The sequence below is a fragment of the Plenodomus lingam genome (genome assembly GCF_022343315.1).
Source record: "Plenodomus lingam strain CAN1 chromosome Unknown contig_8, whole genome shotgun sequence".
In the NCBI taxonomy this organism is placed as follows: Eukaryota; Fungi; Ascomycota; class Dothideomycetes; order Pleosporales; family Leptosphaeriaceae; genus Plenodomus; species Plenodomus lingam.
The window spans coordinates 693,812-712,384 of NW_027093972.1; the positions used below are offsets into that span (position 1 = coordinate 693,812).

At 53.8% G+C, this 18,573-nt stretch overlaps 7 protein-coding genes across 7 annotated transcripts; 3 read left to right on the top strand and 4 right to left on the bottom strand.

Moving 5' to 3' along the window:
• Positions 1-214: 214 nt before the first annotated feature.
• IAQ61_010276 (uncharacterized protein) lies at positions 215-3,120 on the bottom strand (the record flags this gene model as incomplete). The annotated part of the gene is made up of 3 exons (XM_003841609.2): positions 215-638; positions 707-1,923; positions 1,969-3,120. 3 exons carry the CDS (start codon positions 3,118-3,120, stop codon positions 215-217), a joined length of 2,793 nt encoding a protein of 930 aa, XP_003841657.2.
• A 655-nt stretch (positions 3,121-3,775) lies between these two features.
• IAQ61_010277 (uncharacterized protein) lies at positions 3,776-6,093 on the bottom strand (the record flags this gene model as incomplete). Its single annotated transcript, XM_003841610.2, has 2 exons — positions 3,776-5,895; positions 5,946-6,093. The coding sequence occupies 2 exons, from the start codon at positions 6,091-6,093 to the stop codon at positions 3,776-3,778; spliced, it is 2,268 nt and encodes a 755-aa protein (XP_003841658.2).
• Positions 6,094-7,067: 974 nt separating this feature from the next.
• Positions 7,068-7,893, top strand: IAQ61_010278 (uncharacterized protein; the record flags this gene model as incomplete). Its single annotated transcript, XM_066098731.1, has 3 exons — positions 7,068-7,403; positions 7,464-7,568; positions 7,732-7,893. Coding segments are annotated over 3 exons (603 nt in total), but the record flags the coding sequence as incomplete, so codon positions are not given.
• A 325-nt stretch (positions 7,894-8,218) lies between these two features.
• Positions 8,219-10,028, top strand: IAQ61_010279 (uncharacterized protein; the record flags this gene model as incomplete). The annotated part of the gene is made up of 5 exons (XM_003841612.2): positions 8,219-8,221; positions 8,924-8,935; positions 8,990-9,449; positions 9,500-9,957; positions 10,014-10,028. The coding sequence occupies 5 exons, from the start codon at positions 8,219-8,221 to the stop codon at positions 10,026-10,028; spliced, it is 948 nt and encodes a 315-aa protein (XP_003841660.2).
• A 2,154-nt stretch (positions 10,029-12,182) lies between these two features.
• IAQ61_010280 (uncharacterized protein) lies at positions 12,183-14,970 on the bottom strand (the record flags this gene model as incomplete). The annotated part of the gene is made up of 4 exons (XM_003841614.1): positions 12,183-13,521; positions 13,568-13,905; positions 13,952-14,439; positions 14,493-14,970. The coding sequence occupies 4 exons, from the start codon at positions 14,968-14,970 to the stop codon at positions 12,183-12,185; spliced, it is 2,643 nt and encodes an 880-aa protein (XP_003841662.1).
• Positions 14,971-15,190: 220 nt separating this feature from the next.
• Positions 15,191-15,703, top strand: IAQ61_010281 (uncharacterized protein; the record flags this gene model as incomplete). Its single annotated transcript, XM_066098732.1, has 1 exon — positions 15,191-15,703. One exon carries the CDS (start codon positions 15,191-15,193, stop codon positions 15,701-15,703), a length of 513 nt encoding a protein of 170 aa, XP_065951277.1.
• An 883-nt stretch (positions 15,704-16,586) lies between these two features.
• Positions 16,587-18,300, bottom strand: MCA1 (Ca(2+)-dependent cysteine protease; the record flags this gene model as incomplete). Its single annotated transcript, XM_003841615.1, has 7 exons — positions 16,587-16,612; positions 16,718-16,887; positions 16,980-17,418; positions 17,472-17,861; positions 17,910-17,991; positions 18,057-18,126; positions 18,176-18,300. The coding sequence occupies 7 exons, from the start codon at positions 18,298-18,300 to the stop codon at positions 16,587-16,589; spliced, it is 1,302 nt and encodes a 433-aa protein (XP_003841663.1).
• Between the last annotated feature and the right edge of the window lie 273 nt (positions 18,301-18,573).

Sequence of the window (18,573 nt, forward strand, 5' to 3'; positions counted from 1 at the left end):
CGTAGATATTTCCAAAATTGACAATCAAGTCACTACTTTGAAGAAGAAAAATTAAACATATATTCATGATAAAGAGATGAATTCACTTCCCTTTCATACACAGCCTAGCCTACATATCCAACCCATCGTGAACTCGTCCCGCCCGTCAACTATGCTCCGCGCAAAAACGCTCATTACCAAGGCCAAACCATCTTCTCCTCCCCCCTCTTCCCCCTTAATACCGTTCTATCAAAAACACCCGCCGTTCCTCCTCCTCCATTTGCCCCAACATCTTCCTCTCGCTCTCCTTCATCGCAACATAATGCTGCACGAGCCGATGGCCCAAGGCCTCCTTGAGCGCGCCATCCTCGTCCATCGCATCAAGCGCCTCGTGCAGATTCCGTGGCAGCTGCTGCAGCACCCCGTAACGTCTTCTTGCGTCTTCATCCAGCGTCGCTGGATTGAACGGGAGATCTAGTTGCGGGTACGCCGTCTCTGCAGACTGGACGCCGAGGAGGCCGGCAGCGATGACGCAAGAGAGCGCGAGATACATGTTTGCGAGGCCGTCGAGGGTGCGGAGTTCCCAGTGGCCAGGGCCGATGCGGCGAAGGGGTGTTTCGCGGTTCTGCGTGCCCCATGCTATCCATGTACCGCCAGTCCTGGTCGGGCATGTCAATATGTCGATTGATTTAAAATAGCAAGAGGATGAATAAAGTAAATAACTCACCAGCTATCGTCCATGACGCGCTCATAACTCTCTTCGCAAGGCATCGTAAATGCACAAATAGCGGGGAGATGCTGCAGCACGCCCCCAACGAAGAACTGCATGTCCCGATCCGGGGGCTGCAGCGAGATGTGTGCATGTGCTGCTGTACCTATTCCCGCAAAGGGCTTTGGATGTAAAGTAGCCCGCATATCATGTTGTTCAGCAATCTGGGTGATGACCTGCCGTGCTTGTATCAAGGTGTCGACAGCGGGCAAAGCCGGGAGAGGCGCGAGTATGAATTCGTACTGCCCTTTTCCGGATTCTGCATGGAACTGCTGAACTTCAATGTCCATTTCTTCGAGTGCTAGAACGATCTCTGAGAGAAAGGGGAGTTGCAGCCATTGCTCGGGTGACAGAGTGCTCCAGGCATGGGTTGTTGTCAAGGAACTGTAAGGTTGAGCAGCATTTCGTCGACTGCGATTCAAAAATGTGACTTCGATCTCGAATCCTACGAGCAAGCTCGTACCGTAGTTGTATTGCAAGTCGCTGACAAGATTCTCAAGGCCATTACGTGGGCACTCAACGAGGGCTTTGCCGGATTCGTTGCGCCAGTAGCATAGAACGGTTGCAGATGGTAGAGGGTCCTTGTTGTGTGTCTTTCGTAATGAGCGGAGATCAGGCTCAACGTAGATCTGCCCCGTAGTGTTGACGACGGGGGTCGTTGAGTCATTTTGGAGAGTCCCTGTATTGCCCTGTGAGATACCGATTCGTTCGCCCGCTCGTACCATGCGCTCAAACTCTTTCAGAGTCACTATGCGCGCTCGAACAGTGGCCATGTAGTCCAGCCACTGAACGTACACGAATTTGACGGCTGGGTTCTTTTGCTTGAAGTCATCCAAAATTTGAACGTCGTACACCTGCGGTACTTTTGGTGGAGGTGGGAACGAAGACGGGGGATATGGTGAGACTGGCCTTGCAGAAGGTGTACTCATGTTGGTAGCTGGACCTGATGGGCTGGCATCGTGTACTGGAAGCACAGTGGGAGACTGCTGTGGCGCACGTGGATCCACCTTCGGACTGAAGGTGAGCTGCTTGGGTACTTCTGGAACCCTTTCGTCAAAGATAACTTCATAGCGAAGATCATACAGTACATTTGCGTTGTTAAACAGCATGTCTTTCGTCATACCCATAGCTTGAAACGGTGTCAAGTCGCCCTTTTCGACGTATTCGAGAAGTACCTTTTAAAGTTAGCGAGATCAATACGGGAAGAAATTGCAACATACATCGAGCCAGACTTCTCGGAACTGAAGGTTTGCCAGCCAAAACGTCTCAGGGAACCAATGCCCATCACTCGAATACATCAACTTGCTTCCTGGCACGAGCTCCATGGCTTGACGCAAAACTGCCCCTTGGCCATCTCTACTGAGCATAGGAAACACCTCCCCAATATCAAGATACACGTGACGATAGACGGTGGCAAGATAGCCTGCTTCTCGGGTATACGGGTACGCCGAGTGCAAAAGGACGAATGGGACCGTGGGATAGTTTTCAATCAAGGGCTGCAGGAAGGCAGGATTAGATTCTAGTAGGCTGATGTCGTTATCACCAAGGCCCGTATGGAACTGGAGTGGCTTTGTAAATGCATCCGAGTGTCGCACTTGCTCCGACAGGATCTCGAGTGTCCGCAACACAATGTAATCGTTCAGGGCCTTCTTCTCTATCCTGTAACTCCGTTTGCGAATACAATTCTTGACATATCGTTCAAATGGGTGGCCAACGACTTTGGCCGCCTCTTCATAGTCAGGCTCAATATCAAGCCCTGTTCGGTAACAAATGACAGTTTTGAAGCCGGCAACCTCCGGGTCCGCGATAGCGTCCTGAATCGCGCCCTCAAAGTTATCTGTAAAGGCGACCCAGATATCGGTGAGGAACTTTGTCTTTGCCAAGTCGTCCTCTTTGGCCTTGCGAACGAGTCTCTCCATCAAACGCTCGGCGACCTTTTCGATACGCACAATACGCTTGCATGGTGCCGTTGTGTATTGATCATGATGCTCATAGGGAAACACCTTCTCTGGTCCCGCAAGGCCATCGTCAATGAGCAAGGCATGCACACCTTCAAAGCATCGCTGGTGCAGTCGTTCCGGATCACTACGAAGCCATTCGATTCTTTGCTCCAAAATATCCTCCCAGTCGGCGTCCTCTCCACACTCGTAAAGTTGGCGTAGATGCTTTGCTGCTCGAAGGTGGGAGAGCGTTTTGAATGTATCTCTCAGTGCGCGTCCCTGGGCTTCGGTGGTGATGGTCTCAAACGGTATCGTATCCGCGTGGGTCGGTAGAATAAGATTGTGTGCATGATTGTCGATGATCGGATAGTTCTTTGCAACATGGCGTAATTGTTCGACAGTCGGTCTAGGCAGAGGCGTGTAGGGATCCATTGGTGATCACCTATCTGACCGAAGGTTGCAACAAATGGTAAGAAAAGTGGGGGTGTTTGGTTACTTTGTCCAACGACGAGTTGCACGCGTGGAAAGACGTCTGGATTGAGCTTCCGAGTGAACAAAGTCGGCCAGCCGATCCGAGGCAGATCAAATACCTCCTTTACCTAACCCAGACCAGACCTGCAGTAAGTGTAGTGTAGTAGAGTAGTCGAGCAGGCCTTGTAAGGTAGACAGAAGCCTGCAAGATGACGTCGTTGCGCAGCGTACCGTAGAGCGAATGCACGGAATCTTCTACCGGTAGTAAACGTCGTGAGATCGCAGTCGCCAACCACTTCTACTCTTTGATGGCTAAGATTTAAAGCTCTGAAAAGACAAGAGTCATAAGATCTCTTCAAGATGCAGCGGTGGTGTGAGTGCAGCGAAAGAGGGTTGGCTAGATGGCTCTCCAATGAGGATGTGGAGGATGTGGGGAAGGTACAATGAGCTTGGCTAGATGTGGCTGGGTGTTGACCTGACAAGGGAAGTCCACCCATTCATCACAAGGTATAGAATTTGACACAAGAATTTTGAAGTTGAAAAGATCTTTGTTTAGCTAGTCACACTTCTATTTTGATATCCATGACAAAGCTGAGGAGATCGTGTGCCATGCCCCTCAAAGCATCCCCATTTTCTTCATGGTTGACACATGCGCCTTCTCCCTTCTATCAGCCCCAACACTGTCATGTATATGCTTTGCGTGCTTGATCAAATCGCCGCGCCACTGCCAAAAGTCACGCTCAATCTGCTTTGCTACCTCCTCGCCCTCGACTCTTGCGACAAGGTGGCATACCCATATCAGCCGTCTTGCGCTCACGAACCGTTGCTCAGACAGGGGTCGGATGATGGAGGTGCGGACTACAGCCCTAGAGAAGAGATGGCCGATAGTCAAAGAGTGCTCTTTGAGATGCTTGTACAGATAATAAATGGCTCGCCATGCCTCACGATGAGAGCGCGTTCTATCTAGGGAGTATTGATGGGCCAGTTGATGGATGAGCGCGACGCGATCCTCGAGCATCATGTCGGTGCTCAGATTGCGGAGTGTAAGCGGTAGAGCGCAAGCTGCGTCAGCGCGGTCAAGAATATGTTGTACCTGTCGCTGAACTCGTACAGCCGTGAATACTGTGGACGCTACAGTTTCACGCTCGACAACCGGAACAGATGCTATCTTCCTCAGCATGCTTGAGATGATTTGGCAATTGTGTAGTGTCAAAGCGTTATGCTGAACCTGGGTGTTCGTCAAGGAAGCAGCCTGTTGCTGCAAGGCATTCATTCTGTCCTGAATAACGGCATCGACGGCAGAGGTCTCACTCAAGGCAAGTCGGCAATCTTTCAACTTGTTCATGAACTTCACCAAGGTGCCTAGATTTCCGTGCTGCGCAAGCAGTGCGGCAACCGCATCTGCGAATTTGCCGTGAGGAAGACATGCCTTCTTGAGTGCCGATAGTACCGTTGCCACAACGGCTTCTGGTTGCAGGACCTCGTTTCTTGACGATATGGACAGCAGTGAGGAATCGATGGACTGTGCTATTGTGAGTTTGGACGTGGCATATACTGCATCTTGTTCCGCAAACTTGAATAACAGCGTATGCAGCAGATTCTCCGGTCTGACGCAATCTGTGTAGCGGCGAGTGGAAGGTTCCTTGGAAACCTTATGGAAGGCAGCTTTCGCAAGGGGTTCAATAGCCGCATCCAAGAAAGCAAGGCCTAAAGCGGAATCTTTTTCGGCACGGCAGATGAGCTCCAACCAAGTGCTCCATTTTGCCTTGTGCGTGCTGACCGCAGCTCTACTCTTCCTTTTCACGGAAGAAAGATGCAAGGTATACGTTGGAATGATGTCGAGAAGCAGGTTTCGGGGCATGCAGCAGAGTACGTTAGCAGCAGCAACGTATTGATCAAGACTTGCGGAAGCCCGGGAAATCAATTGCATGATCGCATGTTTTGATCCATCTTTGCTGTATATTTGGGCCAGCACGGGATGCAACGCGACTCTGGTCTGCTGGTTTTCGAGTTTGCTGGCGACAGCACAGAGAAGTTCCCTGACTGAGTCACAAAGCTTCGAGCCTAGGGTGTGAGACGACTGCCACAATTGACGGCAAATCGCAATCAGTTCAGCATCCTGTGTGGCGTCGACGGAGATGTCGGCACTGGCAGCTGCCTGTGCCAGTCTTACATACAGGGCATGTAGCTGTCGATTGCCATGTGGAAAAGCAATGGAAATCTTCTGGGCATGTCTTAACAATTCTCGATGCGCCGAAGTATATGTGGGTGGCAGGGTAAACAAAAAAGGTCGATCTTCTGCTAAGGCTAGCAGTGGGGCAGGGTCCCAATTCCTTTCGAGCAGATGCTCGATGACCATGACATTGTATTCCCAGGCATTGGCGCAGAGAGGAGGACAAGATGACTCGAAGGCGCTGATCAGATCTTGCTTCCGACTCGTGCTATCCGTTTGAGCGATTGCAGTCTTGAATTGATCAAAGCATGCCTGAATGTCCACAGCGTCTGATGTTGCAGGCTCCAGTCGACTGATAGTAGCCAGATCAACCTCATGTACACTTTCACAGTCTGTAGCGCTTCCTATCCCAGCATTGTCGAGACGGTTTACTGCTGTATGTGCGACTTGGTGCGGATCTTCTTCAGATTCATGGGTGGGATCATGGGAGAGGGCGGGGTTCGCGGACTCGACTAGAGGCGTAGTTTCGCAATGCGTGGAAGAGGGAAGTGGAGGTTTCAGGGCTGCCAAATTATTAGCAACTTTGAAGAACAAAACGCTGCTTCTGACTTACCATCGTCTACCGATGGCACATGCTTGGGCAATGACGGTGGTTGATACTGCCAAGCTGGTGATGGGCTCCTGCGAAAGGCAAACAAAGCGCGGAGATTGAAAGACGGTAAAAAGTGATCCTGGGGGTAGAAGGCCGCAGAGGCCGTCATGCGACGCTTCGCGGCCCTCCTCCTGGCCTCCAATGGTCCTGGGACATGACTGCCATGTCGCTTCTGGTATGGACAAGTGGTGCGAAAGAAGCGATTGACGGCGATTGATAGCTGGTCATCGGCAATCCATACATGTTGAAGGGCGGGAGAGTGAAGAGACTGCACTGCTCTTTGGCAGGCAATGGGCGGACGGCGCATCAAGCGTGGTGCTGGTCATCGAGGTGCCTCATATTGAAGCTGGCCTGGCTTGAATGCGCAGTTCGGAAATGGCTAGCTCGGGTGAGCATGGTCTGTGTCACGTGGTCGGACGCTGACTAAGATGCACGTGGACGCATCGAGCGATCCATGGGACCTGGGACGAGTGCCTGGGATGGATCATCCTGGAGAGGAAACGAACGGCGGGGACAAAGGGAGTGCAACAGTTTGCATGTCATGGTCTTGTCTCAAGGGAGTTGAGAGTTTAGCTGTCTGTTACGACAGGCTAGGTTGAACATGCATCCTCCTAGGTAATTGTAGCGTGCTACTGTAAGGCTGCTGCCAGCTACCTACCTACCGCAGAGCCAAGCCTGGCAGCGTCCATTGTTGAAGGCTGGAAAGTGTTTGAGCTAGGGAAGGGTGACGGGAGACAAAGTCCTTGTCTCCATCTCCTTGTCTATCTCGCTCCTTGACTCCTTGATGATTGATTGATTGACTGACTGCCTGACTGCCTGACTGCATGTACGAGAATAGCCCGTACGAGCATAGGCAAGAGCTGGGCAGAGGCGGGCGATTTGGGCACAGGCTTGCACATGTTCTTGTCAATTTATTGAGTTCCCACTGTAAGTAAGCTGGCTCCCAGACTGGCTCCAGGCCGTGTGGGATGGGGGATACGCAGGCAGCCAAGGCGGGTCTCAGCGGTACTGGCAGTCCAGTATACTGTTATGGGGACGCGCAGTAGATATGCCAACGCAACAGGCAAAAACAAAAAGGCCTAGCGGAGGGCCTCCCCCATCAGAAGCTTCTCGAGTCTCGAGTCTCGACCGCGGGAAGCTGGGGCTGACTACCAGGGGCCCATCCCCCTCCCCCTCCACTCCTCTCTGATCATGGACGGTGCGATATTGGCAGTGCGCAGTGCGGTGCTCTGGGCGATGAAGGCCGTGGGAGGCAGGAGAAGGCAGGGCATGGCAAGGCATGGCAACGTCAGCAACGCCAGAAGCGATGAAAATGAGAAAAAGGGCCAGAGGCAGTGCCGAACGACCACCTTTCTGGCTGGGCCGCGCGGTTGGCCGTGTCCCCTGCATCCGTGGGGCGCACTGAAACGGGTTGGGCCCGTCTGGCAGCCAGGAACGGGGCGCTGATTGGCTGCACGGCCCCTAGTGGCTTGTCAACAGAGAAACCGCGTCCCTGTCCCTTCTCGGCCGCTTCGGTCACGGTTGTTGGTTGGCAAATCGTGGCAGGCCCAGGATGGACGGCGGCTTCATGATGCGGCAGGCGAAGTAAGTACGATGGAGAAGAGGAGGGGGAGTGTGTGTGTGTGTGTGTGTGTGTGTGTGTGAGAGTGAGAGAGAGAGAGAGAGAGGGAGAGAAGGCGAGATGCTGTAATTGTAGCATGTGAGTGATGTGCGCGCTGTGAAGATGTGGGATGTGGTGACCCACTAGATGTCCATGGCCAGCAAAGACTTGAAGGGAAGCAGAAACACATTCAGCATTAGCCGCCAGAGCAGAGCCACAGTACATCCTAGAGTGATGCAGCCAGCCCAGCCAGCCATTGTCATCAACCGTGTGCGTGAATCCAGCAGGTACTTGATGGCCATCTACATAGTACCAACTACTCCATAGTGGCGTATGTATGATAGAGTACTATCTACCATGTACCCACTGTATGTCCAGGCCCAAAGGAGGGCCAGATGGGAAAGGGCGCCGCAGTCAGCCGATTGTGCATGGAGGTGGGTGTGGTATGTATGTACAGTACAACACATGGTACAATAGAGAATAGAGAATATACGGCATGTACTAACACGTTATCTATGTATGTACATACTATGGTACCCATCAACGGACAGACAGGGCCAGGGTGCTAACAAGGTGCAAGGTGACAAGGGTGACAAGAGAAGGGGGGATTGCTAATTTACTGGCTGTGCTGGCCATGGTAAGCCATACCGGTACGCCCTTGGGAACACGTCCAATCCCGCGCCGCCAGCCATTCTTGACTCTTGCCCAACTCGGTCGGCTCTCCCCTTGAACTTGTCCTCCACCTTCACCGAGTGACTCCACTTTCAAGCCTGCTTGGTGTGCCTGTGCCTCTCTGTGCCTGCCTGGCCTTGTCTCTTCTCCTTCGTTTCCTTTTCCCGTTTGCGAGCGCTGCTCTCCCCCCCCCCTCCCCCATCGACCCGTCATCTTGACATCCACACTCGTTCAATCACCAAATCTCACCACTTTCAGCACCCCATCTCGCTCCTTGCCCGCCCAACACCACGCTGTCGCCCATACACACACACAGACACACTTGACACATTCCTTTTTCGCGTCCTGCACTTGCACGAAAGGGGTCGCAATCCGAAACGCATTCCACGGGCACACCACAGCCCGTCCCCTGTGACCCAAACCGCGCCTTCAGTCGTTCCATCTCCCACAGCCAGTCGACGGGCATCGTTGACCGAGTCCACCACGCCTGACTGCAACTGCCATTGTGCTTGCGACTGCGGCTGCTATTCACGACTCCACGACTGCCTCAGCACCGCTTACTCATCGTGACCCCATCCATACCCATCTGCCTCCTGCCCGTACGCCGCCCGGCCGCTTGCACCACCTGTCCAGCAGCTGTCGAATGTGTGCACACCGCTGTGCATAGATCAGGCCCAGGGTGCGACTTGCCTCCTCCCCTCCAGGCCGTCGTCGCACCGCTAACGCTCCACAGTCCACGTTTGCAGGCAAATCACGACCACCATCACCACCACCACCACCAACCCGACCCATCAAAATCCTCACAGTGGCCATCATGGTCTCCTTTAGGTTCGCCTCGGTCCTCGCGGCCGCATCACTGTTCCTCACCGTGGCCGCTCAAGATGACATGACAGCAGCGCCCTCGTCGACGGTCATCAAGAACCCCATCACAACACCGACGACGACGCTGCCCGCCAGCGCCATGACCAGCATTGGCTGCTTCGCGACCCCAACACCACTGGAGAACCACGGCCCGTACGAGTTCCAGACACCTGGCAACTGCCAGCTGGTCTGCATTTCGCTCAACAAGAATGTCATGGCCCTGTCCGACGGCGAGAACTGCTGGTGTGGAGACCAGATTCCCGCACAAGAATGGCAGACTGACAACAGCACGTGCACTACACCGTGTCGTGGCGACAAGGAGAATAGCGAATGTACGTATGGCGGAAAACAGCCCCCCCTAATCACGACTAACGACTTGCAGGTGGTGGAGCCGGCGCCGTATGGGTAGTCCTGACCGGTCAAACCTTGAACAAAGTACCTTACTTCAAGCCCGTCGTCTCAAGCTCATCAGCCTCGTCAACAAGAACGACTGCGGAAGCAACCTCGGCTGCGGCCGCGCCCACTGCAAGCGCCCCTCCGCCGCCCAAAGAGGAGAAGCCGAACACAATAGCCATTGCTGTAGGCGTCGTCGTGGGCGTCTTGGGCTTGGCAGGCTTATGCTTTGGCGTCTGGTTCTTGCTACGACGCAGACGCCAAAAACAGGCCGAAGAAGATTACCGTCGCAACGCCGCCAATGTGAATGCGTTTGTCAATGGCGGCAAGTTGCACACGAGCAACTCGTCGATGAACGACTCGCGTCTCGACCCTAGTTTTGTAGACAGGAGGCAAAGCAATGGAAGTATTGCAGACAATGAGGATTACTCGAGGCGGATATTGAAGGTAGGACTCTCAAGACGTTGTCGCATGCCTTGCTCGGGGAGCTAACAGCACGCTAGGTCACGAACGTATAGTTGCAGCATGCGACGGTCCTCCCAGCGGTACCGCATCACGTCTCCTGCCACAAAGGAGCAACCATGACGATTACTCAGTCCATCGATACCATATAGCCCTAATCTCCTCCACCTTCTGTCTCGCACTACGGTGTGCGACCACGTTTTGACGACGAGAGTAAGAAGCACTTTGCCATTTAGCCCGTTGCCATTCAGTACACGACGGACCCATATTTTCCGTTGAAGCATCAGGAAGAAAAGAGAGAGGGCTCCCCCTATTGTGTCGAGCCCCCGACCATGGCCAACCAGCTTCTTGTGTCCTATATCTCCGATACTTGTTTCTCTCTCCTATTCTCTCTCTCTCTCATATCTGGGGCGTATTCAAGGCTGTGTTTAGATACCGGGTCACATCAAATGCGAATGGGTTCCTTTTTTTTTGCAAAATTCCGACAGTGTCTACTCGTTCACCCCTACCCTACTCTTTCGACATCTAGTAGTATCTATCCCACCCTCTACCTCCCATCACATAGTGCAATACAGTGCACATGCAGTCACTCGTTTTGTCATTTTGTAGTATGACCCTCTTGTCGTGGTTTTTTTATATTATGCAGCCCCTTTTTTTCTCTTGACCCTCTTTTCCTCTTGACCATCTTTTCCTCTTGAGCACCTTTTCCTGCTTGACATCCCTTCCCCCGACAGACATGCCAACACATGTATTATTCAGCATGCTAGTTGACCTTTTTTTTGCCTCTCCCACCCTCCCACGCACCCGATCCCCTTTTTTCCCCCTCTTTCTCTTCGTTTTTTTAACAAGCATAGGTTTTGCTCTTGCTTACATCTGCAACTCGTCTATGGCTACGGCTACGGCTACGGCTACGGCTACGGCTACGGCTACGGCGGCTTTTTTAGGGTTATGCTGGAGAGATGGGGTCCTGGGGTTGTTGGCGGGATCTTTGGGCGTCTTTTGGGGGATTTGAGTGTGGTTGGTTTGGCTGGGGGGGGTTTGGCTGGTGGTTGGGTGGTTGGGTGGTTGGGTGGTTCGGGGGAGTGTTGAGCGTGTTGGATAGGGTGGTTGTGGAGAGTGTTTGGGAGAGTGTTTGGTTACATTACCTGTTCGGCCCTCTATACGACATCGTGTCAATTCTTCCGCTACACGACTTTGTATCAGAGCGATGTGATTGGAATGGCTGCGTAGGTAGGGGCTAGTGGCGTGTGTGTGTGTGTGTGTGTGTGTGTGTGTGTGTGTGTGTGTGTGTGTGTGTGTGTGTGTGTGTGTGTGTGTGTGTGTGTGTGTGTGTGCCTGTGTGTGTGTGTCTAGTGTTGTGTTGCATATGGTGTTGTGTGTAGTCTTGTATGTAGTGCCTAGCTAGTAGAGTATGCACACCTTTACTCACTCATCTCACTCATCTCGCCATCTCGCCATCTCGGTGGCCAAGGCTAACCGGCCAAGCATGCAACTACACAACTGTATAATTACCAAACTACCCTCTTGTCTTGTGCGTGCGTGCTGTGACTGTCGACGAATCGATGCATGTGAGTGAGCAGGGGTGGAAGTAGGAGGGGGGAGTGAGAGGACGGTGAGAATGGGAGTGTAAGGTGGAAAGGTTGGGGGGGGGGGGGGGGAGGAGGGAGGGTTAGCAGGTGGGTGGGTTAGTAGGCTAGGTAAGACATCGAGGGGAGCAGAGAGATTTTTATTTTATTTTAGACTTGGTTGGGTTGGGTGGGATAGGGCGGTAGATGGAGGGTAGGTGGAGAGAGGTAGACATGTAGATGGATAGCTCAATAGACAGACAGATGGACAGGTTTAAAACATTTGCGCCAAACGCACACGTCCAGGTATCACAAATAAACCCCTCTGCTATCTGAACCCAACCGAACCCAACCAGACCAAGGAAGACCGAGGCAGACTGAAGAAGACCAGAGTACACCCAACAAACATCGCTCGTGCCCCCCAAAAAAAGAAATCTAGAACCCAATTGTACGTGTATATCCATCCCAGTCCCTATACTGCCTTTCCGTTTTGCAGCCGTCCAGTCCCAAGTCCCAAGTCCCAAGTTTTAAGCCTCAAGTCCCACGCCTAACCCAACCCAACCCAACCCAATCCATTCCATTCCATTCCCATAAATCATCAAACATGCCAAACCGCCACCCCTCCAAAAACAAAACCCCCTCCATCTACCGATACATGTCAGACCGCGACTCCCCAAACCGCCCCTTTGGATACTCGCCAGGAATATGGAGATCGCTGACGCTAACATCAGTGTTTTGACGAGCGACACGGGGATAAGCCATTGCATCTGCAGTCTGTGCGAGGTCTGTGGGGACAGGGCCGCCGTTGATGGTGTCTGCATGGACGGGTGTGTTGGGCATGTTGCTTGGGGGAGGGGTGGTTGTGCGATTGTGGTGGTTTGGAGTGGGAGTCATGGTGGTAGCGGTCATGGCGGGCGCAGGCATGACGGTAGGTTGTGTGGTGGGCGTGGAGAGGATGGCAGGGGCAATGTGCTCTGCATCACGTGTGGGACTCGTGGGTGCTTGGGCGTCCATTTCGTGCTGCTGGGCGACTTCACGCTGCTGCATCTGCTGCTTGCGGTAGGCTTCGCCGGCTAAGGCGGCGGCGGCAGCTCCCCCTACCGCTCCACCAGCAGCGGGTGCCATCCAGCCACCGTAGTTGCTGTCGTTACGCTCAACGGGAACGGGAACGTGAGGCCTTGGCTGGGAAAAGGATGATGAATCTTGATGTTGCGGTGTTGATTGGACACGTAATCCCTCATAAGATTGCTGAGGCTCGTACGCCGGTTGGGCAGAAACTTGTTGCATGGGTGGGTAAGAGTTCACGTAGGAGATGGCCGGGTACTCCTGATGACTGGGCTGTGGGAGTGGATATGCTGGGGACTGGGTGAGTGGGTACGCTGGGGACTGGGCATAATACATTGAATGTACATCCTGGTGTGGACCTCCCGCGGCGGTCGTTAGATCATTTCCGACCTCTGAGCTGCCACTACTTGGCGAATGAGGAACTTGTAAGTTACGGTTGACATTCAGGTCAGATGGGAATCGCCCACCTGGAGATGGCCGTGAGGGTCGCTGTGGGGACTGGTCCCTGGCCTGGCTGAGAACCGAAGGGGCAGCCGAGTAGGGTACGGCGTCTGCTTCGTCTTCCTCGAGGCCTCCATCCGAGCTAGCGGACCGGGCGCTACCGGCACTGGCACTTCTGACACTGGCATGTCGGCGCACAAAGGCATTGCGTTCCTCTCCCGTCTTCTCGGTCAGGGTCTGGATATCGTCATACCAAGCCAGCATGGTCTCATACGTCTCCGCTCGAAACACCCAAGTGTGGCCACGATGCATGGATCCAGTCTGACGGCCTTTGATCACAAACTTGTGGGAGGAACTTCCGGGCTGAGACTTGGAGCCGAGCTTCTGGTCCAACAGATACAACGACATGACCGGGGGTTGGCTGTAGATCCGATCCGCAGACTTGAACTCATGGAGGTGAGTCGGCGACAACACATACCTGTAGGGTGTTAGTGTGGGGATCCAGCTGGATCATCGCAACTTACCATCCCGGCGTGTAGCTCTTGAGATACTTGCTCTTCCTCTCGAGCATACCAGCCCTCACTTCAGTAGTAGCCGGGTGGTGTTTGCCCGGGTATTCAATGTCTTCCAGTCGGCGCAATGGTATGTCTGGGTTCACAAAGTGAGGATCGCTTTTGACAAACTTGGTCCATTCGTAATCGCGAGGCATGGCAATCGGGCCACTGCGCAGTTTCTCGACAGTGTTGTACATTTCATCCGCATCACGCTTCAGGATGCTAGCCAGCGCATTGTATGCCTTTTGGACCTCACCGACTACAATCGATTCGAGTTCGCGGCCGGAATTCTCGAGGTTGAGGTAGGCCTGTCCTTGATTAGTCTTGCCTTGGCTCTGAGTGCTGACAACTCACCCTATGGAGATAATTCTCCTCATCAATCTGCCTCTCCACCTGGCGCTCCACACCCAGACGCACGACATAGGGATCACCCTTGCCAGCAACCGCGGCTGGGTCTGAATCAACCAGTGCGAGTGCCTCTTGGAGGGCTGCGACACATTTCCGAGTCGTCTCCTTTTCCTTCTCCACATTGTTCTTGAAGTCGCCCGAAAGAGACTTGATCTCCTTGATCTTCTGCGCAAGATCTGCACGCAGTCCACTGAGCTGGTTGATGACATCTGCTTCCATGTCGCGGGCCTTGTTGGCTTCGACAATGGCCTGCTTGTGGAAGTCACGGAGGATGCGGTTGGCATCGTTGAGGCCTCCCTCGATCAGAAGCGCAGCAGGCGCATTGGTATTGTTGATGACGTTGGAGACTTTGAGCAGCGATTTGGCGCGGTGCTCATACGATGACGCGACTTCTCGGAAATAGGCGATGAGGTCTTTGAGGAACTTGCGCCATGCTACGCAAGTGTTAGCAGCGTCTGGCGGACGGAAATCAGGTGCATCAGCCTACTTTGGAATCGATCGGCGAGGATGTCAGTGGGGGAGCCTTTGGTTGGCACAGGTGTGTAAAAGATGCTCTCCTCTCGCTCGTAGCCATGCTCCTGGTCGTCAAGGGGCACACCGCGGATGCTGCCAGCGTGCAAGCTCTTCCTGCTCCCACTCCGCTTGAGGCTCCCACTCCTCTTCACCGAGCCTTTCTTCTTGAGGGTGCCACTGCGCGAGGGTGTAGCTCCTTGGTTCAACGTCGAGGCTCTCGAGGAAGAGCGCTGCGGAAGGTCGCCGTCGAGCACCGAAGAGCCACGGGTGCGCGCATCAAAGTCTTCTTCAAAGCGGCCTAGGCGCTCATGGTGCGCACTGGCGGGCGTGTTTGCAAAGTCATTCATGCCGAGATTGAGCTGGGGGGTGCCGCCATAGCCTCTGCTGAGGTGCGAGGGGTCGTCAATGTCCGGCACAGGGTTGTTGTACGACATGGGTCGAGGGGCCGCCATGGTTGAACTTTGATGGAGCAAATTGGGGGGAGCTTAGTCCAACAAGGGACACCTTCGGAGAATAGAGAGGGATGCAGGAGGGAAGACGCTCGCCCGTGAGAAAGGGGAACATGCGTTTGGAGCGCAAACGACGACCGTGGGCTGTACAAAAGAAAGTCGGTCCAGTCGGTCCCCTGGGGCGCGTGGCTGGCGATGACGTGTGGAGTCGCGCTAGGGCAGAATGAGGTTGCGGTCGGGGGAGTTGGGAGAAGAGAAGAAGGCCGACTCTACATGCAGATCAGTGCGTACCGGTGCAGGACCAGATACCGATCATGGAAACGATGCAAGTAGTATAGAGTGTTGTACTGCACTTGTGATGTGCGTGCACCACTCACGCAGGGGATTCAACCACAGAGGAGATGGAAATCATTCAAACACAGTCGCAGCCGTGGCCTTGCTTGTTCTTTGGGCACCGGCTCTGCGGCCGTTGTGCGTGCTGTGCCAGAGTGATGTCATCGTCACCCCCCCCCCGCCCAAAGTCTTGGCGCCTCTCGACCCTCAAACACCCACCGTGGCTAGCATCGTCGTCAGTGCACCACCACACAACGCGCCACCAGCCTTGGTACAGCAGGTTTGTGTAGGATCTGCCTCTTTGTACGTGCACATCACCATCGCACCGCACTGTGAACGAGTCGCGCCTCCTTCCATGAAGAGCACTGACAGTGACATGTGCCACCCAACGCCAGGACGATGATTGTGCTACGCTGACGGCCATGGCAAAAGCGTCCAAGGAGATCAAGGATCCTCTGTCAATGGACATGGCCCGCCAATGGCTTCATCCACCCAGACTGCCGGCCCCAACGCAACCAGCGCATCCCTTTTGGCCTACCAAAACACGTGGAGAACGCGCAATGTGGGGGAGAGGAGAGCAAAATAGCCGGCCATCCCGGACCGACCGGCGCTTTCGACTGCACCCTGCACCCACTGCTTTGCATCCCATTTCGTAGATCGTTGCGTTAGCACCAGCCAGAAATCTTGTGCCCGGTACTGGGTTGCGTTGGACAGGATTCGGGGAACTTGTCCTCTTCCCGTGTCGGCCACAGGACAGCACAGGACAGGGAACTGTGGATCCGAACATATGTAGTCTTGAGGGCATGGCACAATCTACTTCAGTCTAATCAGATTCACCATCACTGCGCTCCCAGAGCACCACGTACTTGCATGACATGGACGACAGTACCATATGACTTCATCAATCTCCCCCCATTCATAAGCTTGTGTTTTTTGGTGATTTCAAATAAAAGGGAGACAGAGAGAGAGGGCAAGAGGAAGAGGAAAGAAGAGAAAGACAGCACAGCAGTCCAAGCAATACACTTGCAATTTCCACTCTTCCAGAAAGAAAGCCAGGACAAAAAAAGGTTATATACAACAAGGTAAAACTTTTCCCCAAGTTTCCCCACGAATATTCTCAAAAGCCGATAGCAACAGCCACAGCCACAGCCACAGCCACAGCCATGCCTAGACTATCCTCTCCCCCCTCTCCTCCATTCACCCCACACCTTACTTCTCCCTGTGGCCATGAACATGCATAATCCACTACCTCTTCAATCCCCAAACCACACAAAGACCACCAAATTTCACATGACATAAAGCAGGTCCACATCTAAATCCAAGTCAGCCCCCATCTCTTCTCTTCTTCTTTTGAAAAAAAAAAACACCCCCTTCACGCGCAAGTGTCAAGCAGGCAAGAGAGAACGACAAGACATACTCAGCGGGTGACTACAACTCAACTGTGGCTTCTGCGCGTACTTGCCCTCGAGCTCGTCGCGGATGCTGTTGAGCAGCTGAACGTAGCTCTGATTGGGGTTTTTGCGCAGCGAGGTGATGAAGGCCCAGGACATGGCGCCAGTCGCTTCGCCGCCAATGGAGGCGTCGGCGCTGTCACAAGTTAGCGAATCAAGGCCAATGTCCAAATTACTGCGTGGAACGTGGAACTGGAGTAATGGATAAAAAAAAAGGGGGCAACTCACGAAGTCTGCTGGTCCTTGCTCCCACTCCACATAATCACATCTGCTGGACTGGTCTTCGTCCTCAGATTCTTCTTGTATACATCGTCGCCGCTGACCGCCTTTTTGAACAACGAGGTCGCACTGCCAATCATACTACCAATATCCCCACGCGCATAGCTTGACACAATACCCAACAAACCTTGCCCTGCTTCTTTGGCCAGATTGGGCTCCTTGAGGACGCCCTGGGTGGAGTAGATGTAGGGGAGGTCGAGCGCGGAGCCCGAGTGGCAGGAGTCGAAGATGGCCGTTAGTCGGACACCGGGCTGCAGATTGGCGACCATGATGCGGTGCATTTCGTCGTCGACAATATGGCCGGCGGTGCGGAAGTCAACAGGGTAGATTACTTCGTCGTAGCCGTCGTCTTCGTCGCCGTCGAGATCTTTGGTCTGGCCGCCGTGGCCTGTCGTGTATTAGCATGTCGCTCCACCATCTTCCTCGTCTGGAATTGCGTACCTGAGTAGTGGAAAAACAGGGAGTCATTCGGCCGCGCGTCCTTGACCAGCCAGTGCATTGCTCGCAAGATGTTCGCTTTTGTAGGTTGGCTCATTGGGTTCTGCTGGTCGTCTGTCAACAGCACCATATCTTCTCTTTTGTACCCGAAGAATTCGTTCAGATACGTGCTCATATTCTTCACATCGTTGATACATCCGCGCAATTGACCCCGCTGGCCGAAGTAGTTGATACCAATCAGCAGCGCTTTTCGTCGGCCGTTACATGCCGAGTATTGGAAAGAGTATCCGTTTGGGGCGCCATGGCCGAAGTTTTGGGCACCGGTTGGCGGGGGAGGAGGGGCTTGTTGGTTTCCATGTGTCCATTGGTTGCTGTTGACCGTTGGCATCATGCCTGCTCAACTGTCAGCATTGTCAAGCCATACAGATATCTTAGACATACCAGGGCGAGGTGGCTGTGGTGGCGGTATCTGACCTTGCGGTGGTGGTGGGCCATAGTTGCCGTACTGCTGTGGAGGAGGACCCTGTGCAGTCATCAGTCAACATCCCATGCACCCTGCCTCACTATATCCTCCCACATGTCACGTACCTGGTTGTACCCATACTGCTGGGGCGGAGGCGTTGGCTGTCCATAGCCTCCATATCCTTGTTGTGGAGGACTGCACCCGTCAGCGCTCATCCCAACTCTACAATCCGCGCAACACTCACGGAGGGCCATAGGCATGCTGTGGTGGTGGGTAACCCTGTGGGGGCGGGGCACCATAGCCATTCTGAGGCGGCGGCGGCGCACCGTAGCCATTGTTGTGATATTGCTGTCCTGGATAGTAAGACATGATGGTTTACAATGCGTCCAGTCTTGCGCGAAAAGACGCTGGTTGTCGTGGTTGATGCTGGCACGTTGTGGTCGAGAAGCCGAGGATTAAGTTAGGCGTGAGTGATCGACACGCTGTGACGTTTCCCGGGGCGGCTAAGTCCAGCCCTTCAAGATGGCAGATCTCTCGGACAAACAGCGGCTATGAAGATGAGATGCTGAGGAAATGTCGTAGTCGAGAGGAGAGAATTAATAGGTAGTGTGATGTTCGTAAGAGCACGTGCGGCTGATAAGT